Source organism: Lynx rufus, unplaced genomic scaffold, assembly GCF_022079265.1.
Source record: "Lynx rufus isolate CCGP_SWC_20201006 ecotype Redwood Valley unplaced genomic scaffold, mLynRuf1.p SCAF_2, whole genome shotgun sequence".
Classification (NCBI taxonomy): Eukaryota; Metazoa; Chordata; class Mammalia; order Carnivora; family Felidae; genus Lynx; species Lynx rufus.
In genome coordinates this window covers 82,160,934-82,181,221 of record NW_025814834.1, presented here as the reverse complement: position 1 = coordinate 82,181,221, position 20,288 = coordinate 82,160,934, and the positions used below count along the sequence as shown (strand labels likewise).

The window sequence follows — 20,288 nt, the reverse complement described above, 5'->3', positions numbered from 1 at the left end:
CCTGAGCCGAAGTCGGACGCTTAACCGACTGAGCCACCCAGGCGCCCCTCTTCTTCCCTGATCTTAAGCTGCCGTTCTTTCCTCTGTGGTTTCATGTCAGTCCCACCTTCATGGTTAACACTTTCTTGACTACCGTAGGCTATAGAAGGAGACTCTGACTTTTGTTGCTGTATGAATCACTTTGCTGCCATCTTTCACATTAGTCCTAAGCATCTGCTGCTGTTTGTGTGTCTCCTGCTTTTCCAGTAAGCCATAAGCTACTTAGGAAAGCAGCATGGTGTTGCAATCAAGGACTTAAAGGTATCTCCCCAAAGTAGCGGAGCTGATAAAGTGACTGGGCCTTAGTTTTCCAGTTTGTGGCATGGGGATAGTAATACCTACCTCATGGAGTTAGTATGAGAATTAAATGAGATAAAACAGAAAAGGGTTTGGATCATGGTGGTTGGTGATGGTGCAGGTGGACAGTAGTGAGAATGTGGCTGAAAGAACTTGCCATCTCCTGTACTTTCAGGAAAGAAGTCATGTGAACACCCGGGAGAGAGACTGTAGTGATTGTTCTCAGGAATCCATTCCTCTTCCTAATATTCCTCAGTGTCTGAAGATAATTCCACAGAGTGAGTGTAAATCTTGCTGTGGAAATTTAAAGTTTTTTTTCCTATTTCTTTTTTTCTTAGTGAAGATAGAGAAAAATCCTTCAAATTATTGGGCACCTTTGGTCACAAACTCTTGGCTAGTCTTAGAGATTGTTATGAGATTACTTCTCGAATGATCTCTTCTTGGGTAATTAATTTCAGTTTCCTTAACATCCCTCCTGGTGCCCATCTCCTAAATGTTTAAGTGGGTCTTTTGCTTTCCTCCGTCTCCCAGAGTAATATTCCTTTCAAGGCTGGGGAATGGTTGTTGGGTAACGGGTCAAATGAATTAATAGGCAGGCCATATGGTTCACAGACACTTTGCTCTCAACAAGTTGATAGGAAGTGGTTTGATTGTTGTTGTTGTTTTTTAATTTGAACTATAAAAATATAAGAACCATCTGCTGTTATTTTTTGCATGTGATCCCTGTAAGTTATTTAGTTAGATTGCTCCTATGCAATTAGCTGCTCTACGTGGAGGCTTTCATGGCAAAGCTGGATTATTTCATTTTCGGTTGTAATGTATATGGAGTGCGTGTGTGTCCCACCCAGACTCCTTTCATAAATTGCAGCAGGTTTGCCTACATGCGGTGAACTCTTGGGATTTATATGGCTTCTGTCTTAGCCACTTAAATGCTTTAATTGTAATGATCCCTTTGATTGGTTGAGAATAGGTTACATACTAATTGCCATGGAGCAAACCAAATAAGGTAATGTGATAGAAAGTGATGCCAGGGTGGGGGTTGGGCTGCTGTACGTAGGAGCATGGTAGCCCTCGAAGGAGGAGAAATTGGAGTTGATACCTGAAGGGTGATAAAGAGACTGTCAAATGAAGATCTCTGGTGAGCCCAATGAAGGTCTGCAGTGAGAAGGTTCGAAGGGAAAGGAAGTGAAGAGCAAAGGCTCTGAGCCATGGAATATGCTGAGGACTAAGCTGAGGAATAAAGAATTCCAGTGGGCTACACTATTGTGAGACGGAGGAGAATGCAGTGTGAAGAAGGTCTAGTCTAATAGAAGCATTTTTAAGGGAGGATTTGATATCATCTGATTTATAGTTCTAGAAAGCTCACTCAGCTAAATGGAAATTGGATCTTTGGGAGCAAGAATGGAGTCAGGGAGACCAGTGAGGAGACTATAGCTGTTGTCCTGACGAGAAACCATGGTGGTTTGGGCTAAGGTTGTGTGGCATAGATGATAAGATGATAGATAGACTTTGGGATATATTTGGGATATGGAATCTATGGGACGTGTACCTGATGAATTTGGTCTTTTCCTCAGATATGGAAGGTTCGATTTCATTTTTGGTCAGTTAAGTTTGAAGTGGCTAATGGAATCTAAGTGGTTTAAATGTCTAGCGGGTGACTGAATATATGAATTTGGAGCTTACATGAGATTTGAAAGCTGAAGTGTTCATTTAGATCATGTGAAAGTCAAGAATGTAGACAGAGAGGTTGCTGAGAGCTAAGTCCAGGATACACCATCATTTAGAAGTCTGGAAGAGACACAAACAAGGGACACTGGCAGAGAGTAGCCAGAGAGATGGGAGAACCTCCTGTGAATAGGTGCCCGGAAAGGAAAGCGTCTCCAGGAGTACTTGGTGCCCTCATCATTCAGTTTCAAGTGCTAGCACTTAACACTCCTATTAAAATGTTAATTGAAAAATGTACTCTGTAGCTGAACTAAAACATTTAGTGACAGCTAGAGCAGGGTGGGCCCAACATCTGTCCACAGAAACCCTCAGCAACAGTGGGATCAGAAACAAGGAGACTCTTGTCTCCTAGGGGCTGTGGGAGATGGGGCTTTGCTGAAGTCTCCATCAGGGTTTGTGAGATTTTCATACCATTGCCAATGCAGCAAAGCATAATTTGTTTGTTGTTGTTGTTTAATGGCAGTTGTATATACAGCTCGCATGGCTATGCCACAAATCAGTTCTTTGAAAATAATCAGTAACTAAATTTTAATTCTATATTTTAATTTCAAGACTCTAAGGTTCACTTAAAATAAAAGCCTGCATAGCCAACTCAGTGTATGAAAAGACAAAAATACTTCTGTTTTTAACTTCTTTATATACTAGTCCTTACCAGAAGTCTCAAAACAAATCATTTTCTAAATTTTATCTTTTCTTGAAGGCAGTTTCTGTTTGGGAGTTAACTTCAGCTTATGGAAAATTGTTGTATTATCTGTTTGTCATCTGATAAATGATATTATTTAAATGAGGAGTGGCAATTTCTTGCTTTCTACCTCTCTTAAAGTGAATGTTTAATGCACTCCAACAAACATTTTAAGTTGAAGGGCAAAGTTGGGGAGTCCTATTTTTTTGTACCATTTGTATAAAAATAGGTCATTTTTCCAGCTGCAGTAGGTGCATTTTCTCCAAAACCCAAAGCTGATCGTTCTGGAAACAAGATGGTTTATATTGGTGATTCTCATCAAGTTTGGAGTAATAGTGGATTTGTTTGAAATATAAGCAAAGCTACAGTTTCTTTTAAGAAGTTTTAGTTGGTGACAAATACTTAGGCAAACTCTATGAGTGTTTGTTCTAACCTTTTACCTTACTGACATTTAGTTAATTTATGAATAGATAAAGCTAAGAAGAATGTAGTGGACTGATAGTTGGCAATTGTTCACCAAGGAGGAATATTCTCTTGGTTTTCCAAACCAAATACTTGGTTCACTTAAGGAATGAGACTTGGCTAGGAACAAAACATCAGAAAATAACCCCTTTCCATAATTTTAACAAAATGACTGGCTCTGTTGCTTGTATAAAACAATATTTTGGGCACAGTTGGCACAGTTGGTTGGGCATCCAGCTTTGGCTTGGGTTATGATTTCGCAGTTCATGAGTGGAAGTTCCACGTCAGGCTCCACTGCTGTCAGTGCAGAGCCCGCTTCAGATCTTCTGTTCCTCTCTCTCTGACCCTCTCCTGCTTGTGCTCTCTCAAAAATGAATAAACTTAAAAAAAAAAAAAAAACCTCTACAATATTTTATGGCACCTCAAAATTCTCCATTTCTTCTAAGACCAAACAGGAAGTAGCTCATTTACCTGGTTGACTCAATTCCAGTTTCAAAGACTAAAAGCTCAAGCATAACGCCTGAAGCATAGGACCTTACCTATGTGTAGTACTACCCATGGTCGTAAAAGAGTACAATGCTAAGCCAGCTGGCAGCTGTAAACTTTTGTGTGAAGGTTACAGGATGTAACAAGCCTTGTCCTTGAGTCCCTCATGAGCAGTTATCTTTTTGAGGCACTGGACTGTCCTGGGGTAAAGGTTCCTGGTGTCCAAGCCACACGTAGGAGGTACAGGGTGGGAGTGAAGGAGACTCTGAGCTCCCCTCCCTCCTTCCCTTCTCCTGCCCTCCCTTCCACCACGTGGGACGTGAAGATCTACATGGGTAGATCATGCTGTGGGAAAGGGCAGGGGGAGGGCCACCCCTTGCCTGGGCGGTGATGGTGGGAAGAAGGTTCTCCCCAGGAGGAGGCTGTGTCTTCTTAGCCACTAGCTTCCCCACTCCTCAGTCACTGGCATGTGAGTGTCCAGTGACTCCCTGGTGAACGTTGAGTGGTCCGGGGTCAGGGCTCGTTCAGTCTCAGGGCAGAACTTCTTTCCTTTCCTTCTGACACTTACCTCCTTGAGTAGTGTGCCGCGTCGTCTCAGACCAGACCCCAAAAACCTGCACCTGGGGAAATCATTCGATGTACTGTACAGAAGGGTGCCCTGTGACTAGAAAGGCTCTACCCAGTTAAGGCATCACTTATACATATGAAGAAAACACTAGAATTCTTTGGGATGCAAAGCAATAATAACTTGCTATTAAGAGCAGCTTCTTAAATCTGATCATGTCATCTTCCCATTGAATACAAGCCAAGCCCATTACCTTGGCAAACAGTCCCCTGCATGGACTGGCTCCTGATTTCCGTTCTCCTCTCCTTTTGTACCACGCTCCGGTGCCTCGAACGCTCCAGGCCCCTTCCTGCCTGCTCCACCCTGTGCTCTGTCTGGTATGTTGTTCCATGGCTCTTCACATGCCTCAATCTTTCTGATCCTTTAAAGATCCACTTAACTGGCATTTCTTCAGGAAGATCTGCTTTGCTCTCTCTCTTGTCCCCTCTGTCTCATTATTTTGTACCTAGGTATTTTGTGGTTTCCCAGGTGTTTGCTTTCTTGTTTATCAGCTATCTGCCACCCTTGATTGAGCGCTTTACAGGCAGGACTGTTTTCTGATTTGGGTAGACTCTAGTCTAGTCCTGGTTCAGAAGAAGCTCTCAATAGGTAAATATTTGTTCAGATGAATGAATGAAGTATCAACCTGCTTTTCATCAGAAAAAGTGTTTCAAGTTAAAAAAAAAAACACACCTTTTTTCTTTCTCGAATTCTCAACATGCATTACACATACACACATTGTATGTGTGGTTCACACTGTAATAATTCCATAGTCTCGTATGGAACTGCCTTCAAGGATAGGGTTTGTGATTTAGTGCCTGTGGTCTAACTGTTATTAGTGCTTTTTATTCCTAAACTTCTAATGTGTGCCCTTTCCTTTCGTCTTTCTTTTTTAGCAAGGGAAGCCATATGTCTTCGACAGAGTGCTGCCTCCCAGCACGACCCAAGAGCAGGTTTACAATGCGTGTGCAAAGCAAATTGTCAAAGGTAAGTGCTATTTCTTTATTTCCTCCTGGGCCTTTCAGAGTAATTGAAAACATTAAGTGATATTTGCAGCCTAGGAATCAATGTGCCTTGACTATAAGCAGAGGCCTACTAATTGGAAACACTGAATTATAGCCCGAGCTCTGGTCCTGATTTGCTATGATGTCAGGCAAGTTCTTTAACCTCTCCATATCTCCTTGCCAAGGAAATGTCTTTATTTCTTTTGCCACCTTTTTGGCAGAGTTATTCTGCTACCTAGAAGCTTAAAAGCTATGGTCACACTATTTCTGTAAAGGTTTTAAAGTACTGCTGTAGGTATAAGGCCTCCTTTCTGCTTTGAAGGAGACAAAAATAGATATTTCTGATGCTCCATTTGTATATTTTTGGCTGAATTATTTTGTGCATCTGTGTCTTCAGGGAGAAGCCTTAAACATGGAAAATTCTTGGGCATCAAGGAGTTCTCTACAGCATCATAAAATCACATTACCTTGTTGGTTATTGAGCTGTTTTTGCTACTCAGCATTCCTTAAATATACTTTGGTCTAACCCACTTTCAACTTTTCCACCCAGATACCAACATTTGTTCCTCCAAATAGATAGCCTGAAGCCTAAATTTGTCTTAGATATCAGCCCTTTTCTCTGGGACTGGCCTTGGCCCTGAAGGATTTAACAGCAGGGAGACGAACCAATTTACACGTTGCTCTACCTTGCCCTTTCACATCGGGCGGGCTGGAGCTTGCCTTGGGAGAGTTCGCCATCTGGACAGAGCTGAGGGGCATCTCCTGCTTCTTTGCTTTTCATCTTTAAATCTTTACTTTCTAGTCTGAATGCTATGGCAGCTGTGCTTCCAAATGTGCTGATGTTGCCACCTTTATAGGTAGCTCTAGATTTAAAGAGTAAAAAGCAAAATCAAAATTCAAAAACCACCTTGTCATGCAAGATGTGCTTGTTTTTGGAAGCTGAGCTGAGTAACCTGTCTGAAATTCATGCAAGCCAGCCCTGGGTACATCTGTTAGATTGGTTCTGACCCTGGGCACCTGCGTGGGAGAGTCAGTCAGTATGTTCCTCGCTGAGGTGTATGGTTATTCACATTCTTGTTGCAGACATCAATTAATTTTGAAGGTCTTCACAGTAAGATCATTATAGAAAACAGAAGAGAAAAAAAAACGTGCCTGAATTTAGGCTCTTCTTGAATTACTACTGTAGGGCTGTATCTGATAGTAATTTTTGTTTTCTCTCTGCTTCTATTGTTTTTCATCTCTTCCTGTCTAAAACTGTTTTCTCTCTCTCTCTGGAGTGTGTAGCTCTAGTTTGCTCCTACTCTGTCCTCCTTCCTCTCCATTATCAGACTCTTACTTATTTTTGTGGAAGTAAAATTAATCACATGTGAGCCATAACTTCCTTTTCTCTCCCCTTTCATTATCAGAACCAACTAGTATTTACCGTATGCTGTGCTAAGCATGAGGTCAATTTAAACGCATCTCTGAGTTGATGTTCTGATTAGAGATGGATGCATTCCATCTTTAAAAAGTCCTGTGATTAACAAATAATAATCATCATCTTTCATTCTTCATTACTAGAGAAGTTGAGTCTCTTTCAGTGTTTGGGTTTTTTTATGGTATGAAATGTCAGAAATAGGCAATCCTTAGAAAGTTCTCATGAAGACGTGACCTAATTGGATAACTTGAGGCCCAGTATATGGTGAGCCACAAAGAAAACCATTTAGGTAAAATTAGGCTCTGACATGATATGATAAACAGATATTCTTCAGGCACTACAAATATGATGTGAGCATACTCATTTTGTAACAGCTAAGAGTGCCTTATTCTCCCTTGAAAGGAAGTTATTAGGGGATGATGAAGACCTGATTTAACTTTTTAAAATATCCAGTGAAACTAGTGTGAGGGGAAGTGGCCATGTTGTTTCCTCATCATCAAGGTAAAACAAAGATATATGAGAAAGAACTCCATGGAATGGTTACTAGGTACAACTGAGGTCTTTTTTGCCTTGACAAAGCCTATTGAAATCAGGAAAGGAAGGTGGTATTGTAGGGGCCTCTTTTTCTAGAGGCCAGGAATTCAATCAGATAACTTCTGAAGGTCACCACAGTCCCCATGATTCATGATAATGTAGTAGACCCATGAGCTTTCCTTTCAAGTGTCTCTGAACCCTTAATGTTTTTGAGATCAGGAAGACTCCTTTTAACTGGATGGCTTTATTCTCTCTTGGGTTTTTGATTCCCTTCAACTTCACTAGTTTTTTAAAAACATATTTCAAACATTTGATTGTAGAATTCTGGTATCTCCCACACCCCCATCTTTGTCTGGTGTCTGTTAATCAAAATGTTGTCTGAAACAGTATGTAGTATTCTCCTCTGTTTCTTCCAGAAGAGCTTATAGGATTTGTGATTACCAACATGGTGAATAGGAAGGTTTCTGTGGACCCTAGGAATTAAAAACCATGGTTACTGGATGCTATTATCAAAGTACGGGTAACTATGTCCCAGTCTACAGAAGTCATTCTGGGCAATTGCCTTTCAAATTAACTAAATGTAGACTGTCCAGGGCTAGAGAAGGTGGTTTCTTGTTTGCTAGACCTAGTTTCTTTAGCTTCATTCATTTAATTATTTCTTTTACTCATTCCTTCATGCAAGGATATCAAGTATTTACCATGTGGTATAACCACTGCTAGGGACTAGAGTCACCAAGATATATAAGACTGTCTGTGAGAAGCTTTAAGTATAGGGAAAGAGACAGGGGCATTCATAGTCATCATACCCATGGGTAGTACGTGCTTTAAGATGGCTGTGTGCAAAATGCTGTGGGAGCACAGAAAAAAGTCACTTGAGACTGACTTTGGTGAGTGGGGATAAGGATTGGAGAGTTAAAGAAGGCTTCTTGGAAAGGTTGTGTCCTGAAAACTGTAGAATATAGCAGAGGTGTACAAGCAGAAGGAATAGGAAAAGCATAAAGAGAAATTATATGGCATGTTTGGGCAACTTAGTATTGCAGGGTACCTGGGGGATGGTACTTAAAAAGTTAGGCTGGATTAGAGTTTGGTAGAAATGGATGGGCTTTATCCTTCAGGCAATGTGGACTCATTGAAGAGTTTTAAGCTCAGGATATTATAAAATCTATATTATTATTATGCGTGGCTCTTAAGAAGAAATAGATTTCTTTGGCTACTCTTATCTGTCAGGCACGCTGTATGTACTTTGCATATGTTATTGTATTTTAAACCTCAACAATTTTATGAGGTGTGAGCATTATTATTCCTATTGTACTAAAGAGGAGGTTGAGGTCAAATAACTTGGCCAGGTCAGTTAGGGGGTGGCGGGGCTGGAACTTAAGCCTGAGCTTGTCTGACTTCCTTGGATTTTTCTACACTATCCTGTCCCTACTTTTCTGGTGAGCTCATAAGGAGCATTTAATAGCAATTTATGAGTTGTTACTTTTGTATCAGGCCATATGGACTATTAACCAAGCACTGCAGAAGGACAGGATTAGAAATGGGTATGGGAGAAGGGGGGGGGAGGGGAGGAGGGAGAGGGGGAAGGAATAGAGATTGTGGTTCCAGAGCCTCGGGTTGGCCCTGCCTGTCTTCCAACAGTGAGATGCATTTCCATTCTGAAGATGTAACGGTGCCCTTCCTTTCAGACCGGCTGGGCCCAGCGTTATGGTTTGCCAGTAGTGTTTAGCAGGGCTGCCTCTATGTGCTCTGGGCGTGCGACCTACCTGAGTAGCTTGACTGGTCAGCGGGAGCCTTAGGATTCGGAGGCAGTGATGACCTACCTGTCAGCCAATATTGCCAGAGACCCTGGCCACTGACAGGCCACCATTTCACATGGGGAGCTGGTAGGAGGCCATGACAACCTTCTCAGGAACTTACATGATTACATCTTCCCCAAATTCTTACCCAGTAGTGGAACAGACTCTTCTGTTCTAGCAAGGTCTGGACTCAAAAACTTGGGGCGGAAAACTGGCTTCTGAAGTCTACGGCAAAAGAGGCAAGAAGTATTTTCAAGGATCCCACTCCTCTCCTCCCTCCTCTCTGGAGGTGAGAAGGCTCTTCCCACCTGCAGTGGAATCTCTCTTTGGATTTGCTTCGCTGCCGGATGGATGTGTTGTGTGCTTGTGGGTGCCGCTGGCTTTGTGGTGTGAGCTGAGATCACATCACGCCAGAGCCTGTCACAAAGCAAGGTTCTGTCTGGCTGAATTGATTCCTGGCTCAGCGGCTGGCGCACAGAAATAGTCATTCTGTTACGAGAGAGGCTCTGAAACAAATGCTTTCCTCGGGCCCAGGAACTGTCATTCAACGTGATGAAAGTGCCTTTTTGTGAGCTGTTTCTGCTCGGGTCGGGTGGGGGTGGTTGCGTGGCTCAGCGTGGCGCTGAGCACAGACCTGCCGTCCCATTCTGCTTTCCTTGGCGGGTGCACCCAGATGCACTGTCACTTCCCCTCCTGCCTCTCCTCTCCTTCCCCTTCTGCCTCTCCTCTCCTCTCCCCTCCTGCCTAAGTCAACAAACTGACCCCCTAGACTTGGAGTTTGGAAGAAAATAGGGAACACTGCATTCGAAGAGCTTTTCCTTTTCTTTTAAAGTTTCTTTTAAAATTTTAAAATTTAATTCACAATTGCGTTGATAGAGGACATCAGGTCTGTTCATCCTTGAACACTAGAGATAGTTCTCCAACAATGAATTAATTTTAACATGATCGTATATAGTACTTTAAAGGTCAAGCAGAGTTTGTTTTGATGGGGTTTTATGTGCTCCATTTTACTTAAAATAATAATAACAACAGTAATTGCACTCCATGTTTAAAAGCAACAACCAATGGTCAAGGACTCTCCCAGTGGGGTCTCAGTTGCTCCTCACCTCCCTGCTCTGGAGGAAGTGGTGCTCTCTATGAGTGCTTGTTTTCGTCTACATGTCCCAGGCTTTACCCCGCAGGACTTTGGGGAGCAGCAGCCAACCAGGAGCTAATAGGATTGTACCTTCTGGTTGGGGAGGTTGGAGTTGGAGGGGTGGGCCCCGGCCAGAGGAGCCGAATTCAGGTGCCCCGGCCCCACTGCTTCCTGGCAGAGGCAGAAGCATGTGCTGGGCTTTCTTCTGTCAGTGGGGCTCAGGCTGAACTGAGCTTTCTTTACCGTGTGGATGTTGCCCAGAGCCTCCTCCTGCGAGCGTATGCACCTGTAGGGTGGCCAGCAGGCCTATTAGGAGGAGCAGAGGGAGCTGGACACTTGGCTTCGGCCTCCTCACCCCTGCCCTACAGCCTGGGCTGGAAGGTCCCAGAGTGCTTCCTGCACGGGGGCTTCAGGTAAGGAAGCCCTTGCAGTTCAGTGGCAGAGATTTAATTTCTAATAAATAGAAACTTTAGTGCTGTGATTATGGCTGGCATTCCAGTGGCCTGGAGTTGTTTATGCCATGAATATAGAATGTTAAAAGTCCAGCTGCAGGGTGGTAACCTCTTGTGCCCCTCAAAGCACATCACATTCATGGTCCTATAAAGGCTTTCCACCCTGAATCTTTTCTCTGAGCAAGTTGACATTTTTGTGAAAACTGAAGCTTGAACCTGTAGCCCGTACATTGTAGTCTTTAAGTTTCTGCTTCTCCTGTTACCAAGGAAACCATTACCAGAAGTTAGAAGTTTGATATGTGTGAACATTCTCTCTCTCTCTCTCTCTCTCTCTCTCTCAATATAGCTTGACACAAACTCTTAAGGGCTTCTAGAATTAAAAAAAAAAAAATCTGCTTACTTTCTCTCTCTCTCTCTCTCTTTTTTTTAGCTTCCTAAAGGAAAATCCCACTTTCTGTTCTGATCTCAGTTCACCCTCCAGTAACCTCAGATCAATAAAATGTGTATTGAAAATTTTTTTAGAAAAGCTAACCAAACAACAAACATTAACTGACATTACAGAATTCAGAGAGGCCCAAAACACAAAATAACCAACCTACCTAGGGCCTGAAATAAATGGAGCTGTTGGCCTGGAGTGATGATTTTGTACATAGCCCTGAAAAAGGACACCTCATTAGGGAGTTCCTCTTGTTGCCCCCACTGTCCTTTCAGGAATGAGACTTCCTCCTCTTACGTAGAGATGTTGGGTCAATGATATTAATTATGTACTATTTCCCTTCTGGTGATGTTGATGTGGATGAGGGAGGGTTGAGGGAAATATATTTTAATCACCTCTGCTGCTTTGAAAGAATTCCCACAGATAATCTGCAGTGCAAAGCAGCCTCTGTCTGCACGCCTCCCCTCGTCCCTGTGCGAAATGGAGGCTGGCCTGCCCTGTGTGGAGGTTTGCACAGTATGCTCATTGTGTAATTAAAAGAAATTCCTGATGCTGATGGGCCTGGGCCGGCCTGCTGCTAGCAGTCACTGAAATAACAGAGGCATGAACTTTGAGTCAGGGCCCCGGTGGTTTCTGGGCTGATTGGATTGTCACCATGTGGCCAGGATTACAGAGTGGGGGGGCCTGTCCTCCCAGGCTCGGGACTTGCTCGGTTCTGAAGGGGCTCCGTGCAGCCTTCCTGAGAAACCTTCCTAAGAAGCTCGCCTGGGCCAGTGTTTAAACTGACCCAAATCAGATCTTTAGCAAAGAAATTCTATTCTACACTTCATTCCAGAGACTCAGGACCCTAATAATGTTTTTCTTCCTCTGACTGATCTCAGGAGATCAACTTAGAGAAGAAAACTCAAGTATCTCTCAACTAAAAGAGAGTGTACTGCTCGATAATCTGTTTTAATGTTGATGGTACTGGGAGAAAGGGTGTCTGCCTTCTTTTTCATTAATATGTAGTGTAGGAATGTGAGTATATTTCTTTTTATTTGTGGAACAGTGGAGGCCTTCATTTATGCTTTTATCTCACAATTCTACTTAAAATGCAAATGGAGCTGAAAGACATCGTTTGTGTGAAAAATGAGATGGGCCATTTGGAAAATGTAATTTTAAAATATGGAACCAACACTAGCATATGATCAAAGTAATGAGTTAATTTTAATTTCTTTTCTTGCTTGCAGATGTCCTTGAAGGTTATAACGGGACGATTTTTGCGTATGGACAGACTTCATCAGGAAAAACACACACCATGGAGGTAAGATTGCAGCATGCTGTGATGGCAGCCTCTGTGTGGCTGGCCAAATTCAGGTGCGTGTGGCCCCTTGGCTATGCAAGGCAGGTGGCTAAGGGGCTGGTCACGTGTGACCGATTTATTTTGTCTCCGTGGAGTTTTAAAATAATGGTGAGTAATAAAATCTCAGGAGTTCAGAATTTTAAAAAAATCCTTTGTTGGTAGCTCTCTCAAAATGGAAGTAGTAAATTCTATTAGAAAAGAATCATCAACAAGCTGAACAGTGGTGTGAGTATCCTAGGGCCTGTGGCCCTAATCTCACTGAGAAAGTCTGTTGCGAAAGTCCCTAAGGGTTTAAAGGAGTGGGGCTACTCTGGGGAGATGAGTCTCCTCAGAAGAACTGTATGTCAGAGACTTAAAGAAGTTGGCTTGTGGACCAAATTCAGCCCACAGGTATATTTTTGTTTGGACTATACAGCGTGTTTTACATTTTAAAAAATTTATTATTACTATACATATTTTAAAATTGCAGGCAGTGTTTAAAATGGGATGATTTCACATAATTCTAAGTTTCTAAATCTGGTTGAAAATTCTGAAGATCCTGGGGCACATGGCTGGCTCAGTCAGTGGAGTGTGGGACTCTTGATCTTGGGGTTGTGGGTTCGAGCCCCACGTGGGGTGTAGGGGTATAGAGATTACTTATGAAGATTCTATGACACTGGATGAAATTTCAACCTAATATAAAGTGTAAACTTCACTGGAGCAGAGCTCTTCATTGTCTTGTTTGCCTGTTTATTGACATTTCCACTGTGTGAAACAGCGACTGTCACCTGGGAGGGGTTCCATAAAATAGTTGTTGAATTGATACCCTCATGCCCTGTCCAGTCCACACTGGCCCCATTCCTGCACACTGCAAGAGAGTATGAATGTACGTGCAGCATCCTCTGTCATTAACTTACACACCTGCCCCTGTGAGCTCTCGAAGGTGTGACCCCAGTGCAAATTGTTGGCGGTGGAGGTCTGCGGCTCCAGGCTGTGTTCCAGACAAGGCACGTCTGCGGACAAAATTGGCCCCCTTTGCGTCTTCTGTTCCTGCTTTTTGCCACGGACTCCTGTAAGCCCTTCAGGGCGGATAATTCTTTAAAAGGCTCCCCTGACAGGTGAGGAGAGGTAGAAGAGTGGTTGTTACAAGAAACTGTGCAGAGGAAGTTTGGGGAATTCAGCTTACAAGCAGCAGAGTAAGATGAATCCTTGATCCTTCAAGCTTAGGATTTTCATGTACGGTACCCTCCTGGGAATGTCTCTGAGTGAGCTGGCCGGCTGGCCAGACGCTGCAGAATCGGTTTAGCTTATGAATCATTCCTATTGAAGAGGAGATTTCAAAGGCCTGAGGCAAAAAGCCTTGAGGCTCTGATGTTCTGCTCACACCGATTTCAAGTGTGCATTGGACTCTGGGGGATCTCGTTTCTGTGGTGTTGACTTACGTTCACCCATTTTGCAGTGGACAGTGGTTCAGAGATTGCAGAGATTAAAGGAGGCATCAGGTTTATTTGCCACTGCTTCTGCACAGAGTAGGACTGTCGCCTGACACCTGAGCCTTGGCCCCCTGTCTTCTTGCACCTCATGTTCTCCTGCAGTGAGACGCGGGCATGGCCAGCCCCTCGCCTGCCTCTCTTGCTGAGCCCCAGACCCTTGACCTTCTAGGCACCAGAAAAGTTGCAGTTATAGATTTCCTAAGTGCCAGCCTTCCCAGTAGCTGTGACAACAGCTCCTTCATAAGGCATGAGAGAGAGAGAGAGAGAGAGAGAGAGAGAGAGAGCATCTCATGATGGTATCCATCAGTCTCCAGGTTTTTGGAAAATTACCAAATGGTATATAAAACAACAATAAAAGTGCAATATTTAGAACTCCCCCCCCCCCCACCCCCCAATCATAGGGAATGTTTACAAGAATGACCTTTTTGGCTTTCGAATTAATTCATCTTTGGGAAATACAAGATATTTGCTAAATGTCAGAAATTTAAATTGTAAACCATCAAAGGAGAGACCTGTCCCCAGAGTAAAATCTTAGTTTGTGTTGTGTGCGGGGGGAATCGGTGGGTGTGAGGAGATGACAAAGAGGTATCCCAGCTCTTTAAAACCTAAATCGGAGATGTTGTGTTAGATGAGAGCATCTGGAGCCCTCTGTCTCACAGCGTGAACCTTACAAGGCCTGCAGCACTGCTGTGGGCCCAGAGGGACCCATGGCCCCCTAAAGGGAACTGGCTTCTGTGCGGGTTCCTCTCATAGCTGCCTAAGTTCTGTAGCCTTTTCATCCTCGTCGGTTTTAACAGGTTGATTGTAAGGGGTTGCTTTTCTTTATTGTGACTTCTGAATATCACATGTTTGTGTCCACGGGAGGACGGGGTGGGGCAGATGGGAGCCCTTTCCCAGCATCCCCCTGCCCCCACAGGCACTTAGTTTAGTTCTTTCTGTAGGGTGATTATAGATTGAAAAGACGGTAGGGGATACTTTAGAGGAAAACAGAGGAAAGGAGGAGCCCCGAGCCGAAGTCATAGAGACTGTGGGAGACCAAGAAATCCAGGACCCTGGAATGCAATTAAATTAAAAAAAAAAAAAAACAAAAAAAACAACCCTGCAGGGCTTGCACCATCTGAAAGGATTTTATGTATTCGGAATTATACATTGTGATCTTTCAAAGGCTTTTGGAAGGGGATGTTAACTCCCTGAATGGACAGAGCTGTCACATTTTAAAGCTGTTTTTCATTTTAATCCCCTCATTTTTGGTCTGACATCCAGTGGTGATTCCATTACTTTCTATTGAGGAGAACAAACAGATAAGCCTACATAAAATTGGAAAGATTAGCTTCTGAAGATGGAGCATTTAAGGCGGATTTTCAGTAAAAATAGGAAACACTTGACAGTGCTGATGCCAGGCTTGGTAGGGCACCGTGGTGCACTGGGCCCAGGGCAGGTGCAGCCGGTGCTTCTAGGGCTGGGGTGAGGGAGGGCTGCTGGCGGTGCTGGCTATCCAGGGGAAGGGAGGGCTGGACCTTCGTTCAGTGTGTGTTGCCCAGGAGGGCTTCTCTGGGCCCCGTGCCTTGCTTTGTGTCCCTCTTCAGCACCGATTTAGACAGATGGAGACACGCTGTTTTTCCTTCTGCCCACAAGGGCACCGGGAGCCCGTGGAATGGTGCAGGCCACCCCACTGCTGAGCTGAGCCAGCCGAGTGATTTTTAATGAGCCTGTCCGAGTGCATTGGTGCTCGTGTGAGCTGACGGGCTGCCTGCTTTCCCATCTTAAGTGTTTCAGGAAACCATCCTGCTTGGGAGGTTGAGAAGGCAACTGGGGCTAGAACAAAGGGAGTCTTGTTCTGCGGCCAGTGGCCTGGGTCTGGTTTCTTCTTTCACACATGTTCCGAGAAGGCCACATTCAGAAGTGGGAGAAGTTTTGGAAGAGGATTATGTAGGATACAAGTATACAAATGTGCTTTGTGTTTTCTGGGAGAAGAAAGATGGTGAAGCGGGACATTCCTTTGCTACTCAAGTCCATCCCTGATCCTCCAGCCAACTGAACTTGTCATGGCTCTCTTAATGGGTTATTGTTTCTCAGTTCCTATGCCTCTGTTGCATTCCTCTCATCTCATCTTCCTGCTTCTTGCCCATCCTGATCTCCATCTCTCAAGATTTGGTGTCCCTCAGGGAAGCCATCTCATATCACCACAGCTGGAAAGGACTCTCTGTTCTCTGAATTTCTATAGCTCTCTGCTTTTTACCACCTTTTATCACCTGAGGTGACTACTGTGTGTGTGTTTGTGTATTTTATTTGAAGAAAGAGTGAAGACTTTTATTGAGCACCCCTCCATCTTATATACATACACCACACACATCAACACCCTCTCAACACCACTCACACCCACACACTACATCTCTCTCTCTCTCTCTCTCTCTCTCTCTCTCACACACACACACACACACACACACACACACACACACACACACTGTCTTGGCAGGCTCAGTGTACTGAACATAAAGCCTCAGCTGTCACCACTCCTGGGCTTATGAGCTAGATCAAGCATCCCAGCCCCTAAACCTTTGCTATATTTGAGTGTCACTTCCGTGACCATGCGAATGGAGGTATTATCATGCCTTCTCCAAATTAATATGTCCTTCCCTCTCATGTGGTTTTTGGGTGTGGGCTTCAGGGAAGCAGCAGGGAGTGTCGCAGACTCATCCCTGGTTCTGCCTTGGTTCTTACCCTGACAAAGGCAAACAAAGGGATGTCAATATTTGTGTGAGCCAGAAATCAATTGGAAGATAAACCTTTTGAAAGGGAAAGTATCTAGAGAAACAGATTGGAGTCATTTATAAATGATTTGTGAATTATCACTCGTTCTTCTTTGTCTGTGAACCACTGAGGAGAAGCTAAAAGATTATGATGGATTATTGAAGGGTTCTGGGGAAGCCTGGGGGGGACACTCCTCAGACTCTCTGAGGTGGATTGACCCAATGGCATTATGACATTTGATTGGAGAGAGATCTGTGTTTTCACTGTCTTGTGTCATTTCTTAATTATTTGTTTGTTTTTGTTTATTTATCTAGGGAGTGTGAGTGGGGAAGGGGCAGAGAGCAAGGGAGAGAGAATCCCAAGCAGGCTTCACACTGTCAGAGCTGAGCCCCACATGGGGCTTGAACCCGTGAACCATGAGATCATAAACTGAGCCAAAATCAAGAGTCAGACACTTAACCTACTGAGCCACGCAGGCACCCCTTTCACTGTCCGGGTCATTTCTGCCAGCAATTTTCATAGTCCTGAGCATGCAGGGCCCAGTGTTTGATGTTTATGATGGCCTGTGAGAAGTAAGATTACCAACATTTGAGAAACTCTGTGTCTCAGTCATTCGGGGCTATTTTCCTAAGATATATGTTAATGGTCCGGGATAGAAATATATTTTCAGACTCTTCAGGTCAAATAAACCCCAACGACTGCTTAATGAGAACCTAATATGAGCTGAATAATATAATGCTAACATTTATTGTCCCTAAACACTTTATGTATACTGTTTAATTTATATTCTACAATAATTCTATGCAGTAGACACCGTACTAAGTATCATAAGAAGTGGGAAGAAATACATATGCGCTGGCCACCTTGCCTTTAGGGACTGTACAGTCAAACAAAAAGCAATATAAAGATATCAAATGATATAGGATTCTTAGCAGATGAAGGCATTCCAGGAGAGAACCCATTTTCCCGGGTAAGAGAGCTTTGCCAGAGGACAGATATATCTAAAGTCAGCTTTTCTCTTGCTTTCAAGAGAGTGTAAGGTTAGGGATCAGGTGTGCAAAGGAGGATTCACAATGTAAAGCGCTTTGTGGCCTGGAGTTAGTGCCAGGGTCCATGTGACTTCTTGCTTTTGGTAACTCAAATATTGGCTTGAAAGTCAACCTGTCAAAGAGGAGCTATGTGGTGAATCCCTGAAGGATAAAGAAGATCTGATTGAGGAAAACAAAGCAGGTCTTCCAGGTGGCAGGGAGATTTGGAACAAGGATATGAGTCATCATGTTGCTGAAGGCTGTTGGTGTCCCTGGGAGACTGAAGAGTAAGACGGGTTTTGTGATTTTCTTATAGTTCCAGTTTTTTTTTTTTTTCCCCAGAGTTTTATAACTTTCTGAAGGTCTAAAAAACTCTGGGAATACTGTTGCCAACGATTACTTTAGACCTGCAGACTATGTGTTTGTGCACTGATGGGTGGTTTAACATGGAACAGAATAGAACTTGGAGCATGGGAGTAAGGAAGGCTCTCTGGGAGCCCTTGCTAGGGCTGCCACTGTAAATACTTCTAGAACTCTTCTTTAGGAATTGCTTTCAAATACTACGGCATATCTTTTTTGAAAGTTTTCAGAGGCGGCAAATCTGGATCTTAAACATGGATTTAGTAAAATAATTCAAATCACAGAAGAACTCATCTAACCCATTACCCCTTAGATAAAATATCCCTCAACCCCCCCACCCCCGCCTTAGGGTTGGAAGAGGGTTCCTAGGGGCGCTGGCTGCATGGGAAGAGAGGGCTAGACCTCTCTCAGAGAAAAAAGGGGGGTAAAAGAATAAGAGAATATATTACAAGTGGATTTAAGTATTAGAAACAGCCCCCCCCCCCCCCCAAAAAAAAGAGAAGAAAAGAAAAGGAAAGGAAAGAACCAAAAATTACTTGAACAATTCAGGCTGGGAATTATGGATTTTTACGAAATCGATGAAATGGCTTTTCTTGATTGGTTTGTGAAGCGATACTGAAGGTTTTTCTAGAATAAGGTGAGAAATTTTTGAGCAATGATGACATAAAAGAAACTATCAGCTCTCAAGGTGGTTTTATTAACGCAGATTAACTTGGACTTGTACCTTCTGATCAGTTTGTAAAAATTTCAAAACAAAAACCACCTTTGGGATGTGATAGTCACCCTATAATCTCAGTCCTCCTCCCACCCTCCTCCCTTCTACCCATACCCTTACCCACATACACCCATTTGCTGCCATGAGCGGCAGCAGGAGTGACTATTTCTGGGGCTTGACAGAACAAACCCTCCACTGCTGGTAAAAAGAGCAACATACGGGGCGCCTGGGTGGCGCAGTCGGTTAAGCGTCCGACTTCAGCCAGGTCACGATCTCGCGGTACGTGAGTTCGAGCCCCGCGTCAGGCTCTGGTCTGATGGCTCAGAGCCTGGAGCCTGTTTCCGATTCTGTGTCTCCCTCTCTCTCTGCCCCTCCCCCGTTCATGCTCTGTCTCTCTCTGTCCCAAAAATAAATAAAAAACGTTGAAAAAAAAATTAAAAAAAAAAAAAAAAAGAGCAACATGCTGATCTATTTCCTTGAACTTAACGGTCTGTTTGCCTGTCAGGTGGACCCTCCAAATGAGCAGACATACGTGTATGGGTGTTCCCTCTTCCACGGTGTTCTGTTCGTGCATCCACCTATGGTCCCTTCTCTCAGACAGGTTTCCCAGCACTCTTTAGCTCCCTGTGCTTGTGTTTTTTCACTCACTAGGGGAAGCTACATGACCCTCAACTCATGGGGATCATCCCAAGGATTGCGCACGACATCTTTGACCACATCTATTCCATGGATGAAAACCTGGAGTTTCATATCAAGGTAAGTGCCCTTGATTAAGTCCAAGGAGAAGAAACTGAGCCCCAAATCATGTTTCTTAGCTTTCTTCTTTTTCTGTGTACATAAAAGATGATTTTTATGATTTTAGATGACGTGCCATCATAGGCAAAGCCATAGTTATTTAATGCTTCAGGTTAATACTGAGGAAATAATTGAGATAAAGTAAAAGCCTTCTTTAGGATGGAATCATCTTGATAGTTGTTTGAATTCTATACTTACCCTGTAGATTTCTAGAGATGTGACTAGAATGTGTCTATGATTGGGTGAGGACAGCATTTCCCAAAGTATGTTCCAGGTCCCTCATATTAATAGGTGGGTTACCAGGGAAAAGGTTTATGTGGCCAAATAAGCTGGAAAAATGTTTTGTTGAAAAATGTTAAATTCATCACAAGTTAAACATGCTATTATGCAGTATAATTCTACAAAGGGGACATGTAGTATATTACATTTTCCTGCGTATTTGATGGTGGACATATTTTTCTCCTTTTGGGGTATGATAGAATAGTGTTTTGGGAAGCACACTTTGACAAGTAGTAGGGAAGGGTATTATCCTTCCTGTTTTTTTGTTTTTTGTTTTTTGTTTTTAAACCAGAACCTCTGCTCTGACTTAAATTTGAATTGAAAGAAATTTTTAATCTCTTAACTATAGCTGTTAATTCGTAACATTGAGCATTAGGGGTATATTCATTGGAGCTCCTTTGTTTGCAAGAGATTGAAAGCCACTTGTTTAAGCAACTAGAGAAAACTGTTATAAGGTACAAAATGTGAAGGCATGTG

The 20,288-nt window shown here is 43.4% G+C and overlaps 1 protein-coding gene across 1 annotated transcript in view; it reads left to right on the top strand.

Annotated features, from left to right (window-relative positions):
• The window catches only part of KIF5C (kinesin family member 5C), a 141,879-nt gene that overhangs the window by 49,071 nt on the left and 72,520 nt on the right, over positions 1-20,288 (top strand). The window contains exons 2-4 of the mRNA XM_047085709.1: positions 5,192-5,282; positions 12,299-12,372; positions 19,389-19,493. Of these exons, the coding sequence (XP_046941665.1) occupies positions 5,192-5,282; positions 12,299-12,372; positions 19,389-19,493 (270 nt within the window). The remainder of the gene's footprint in view (positions 1-5,191; positions 5,283-12,298; positions 12,373-19,388; positions 19,494-20,288) is intronic.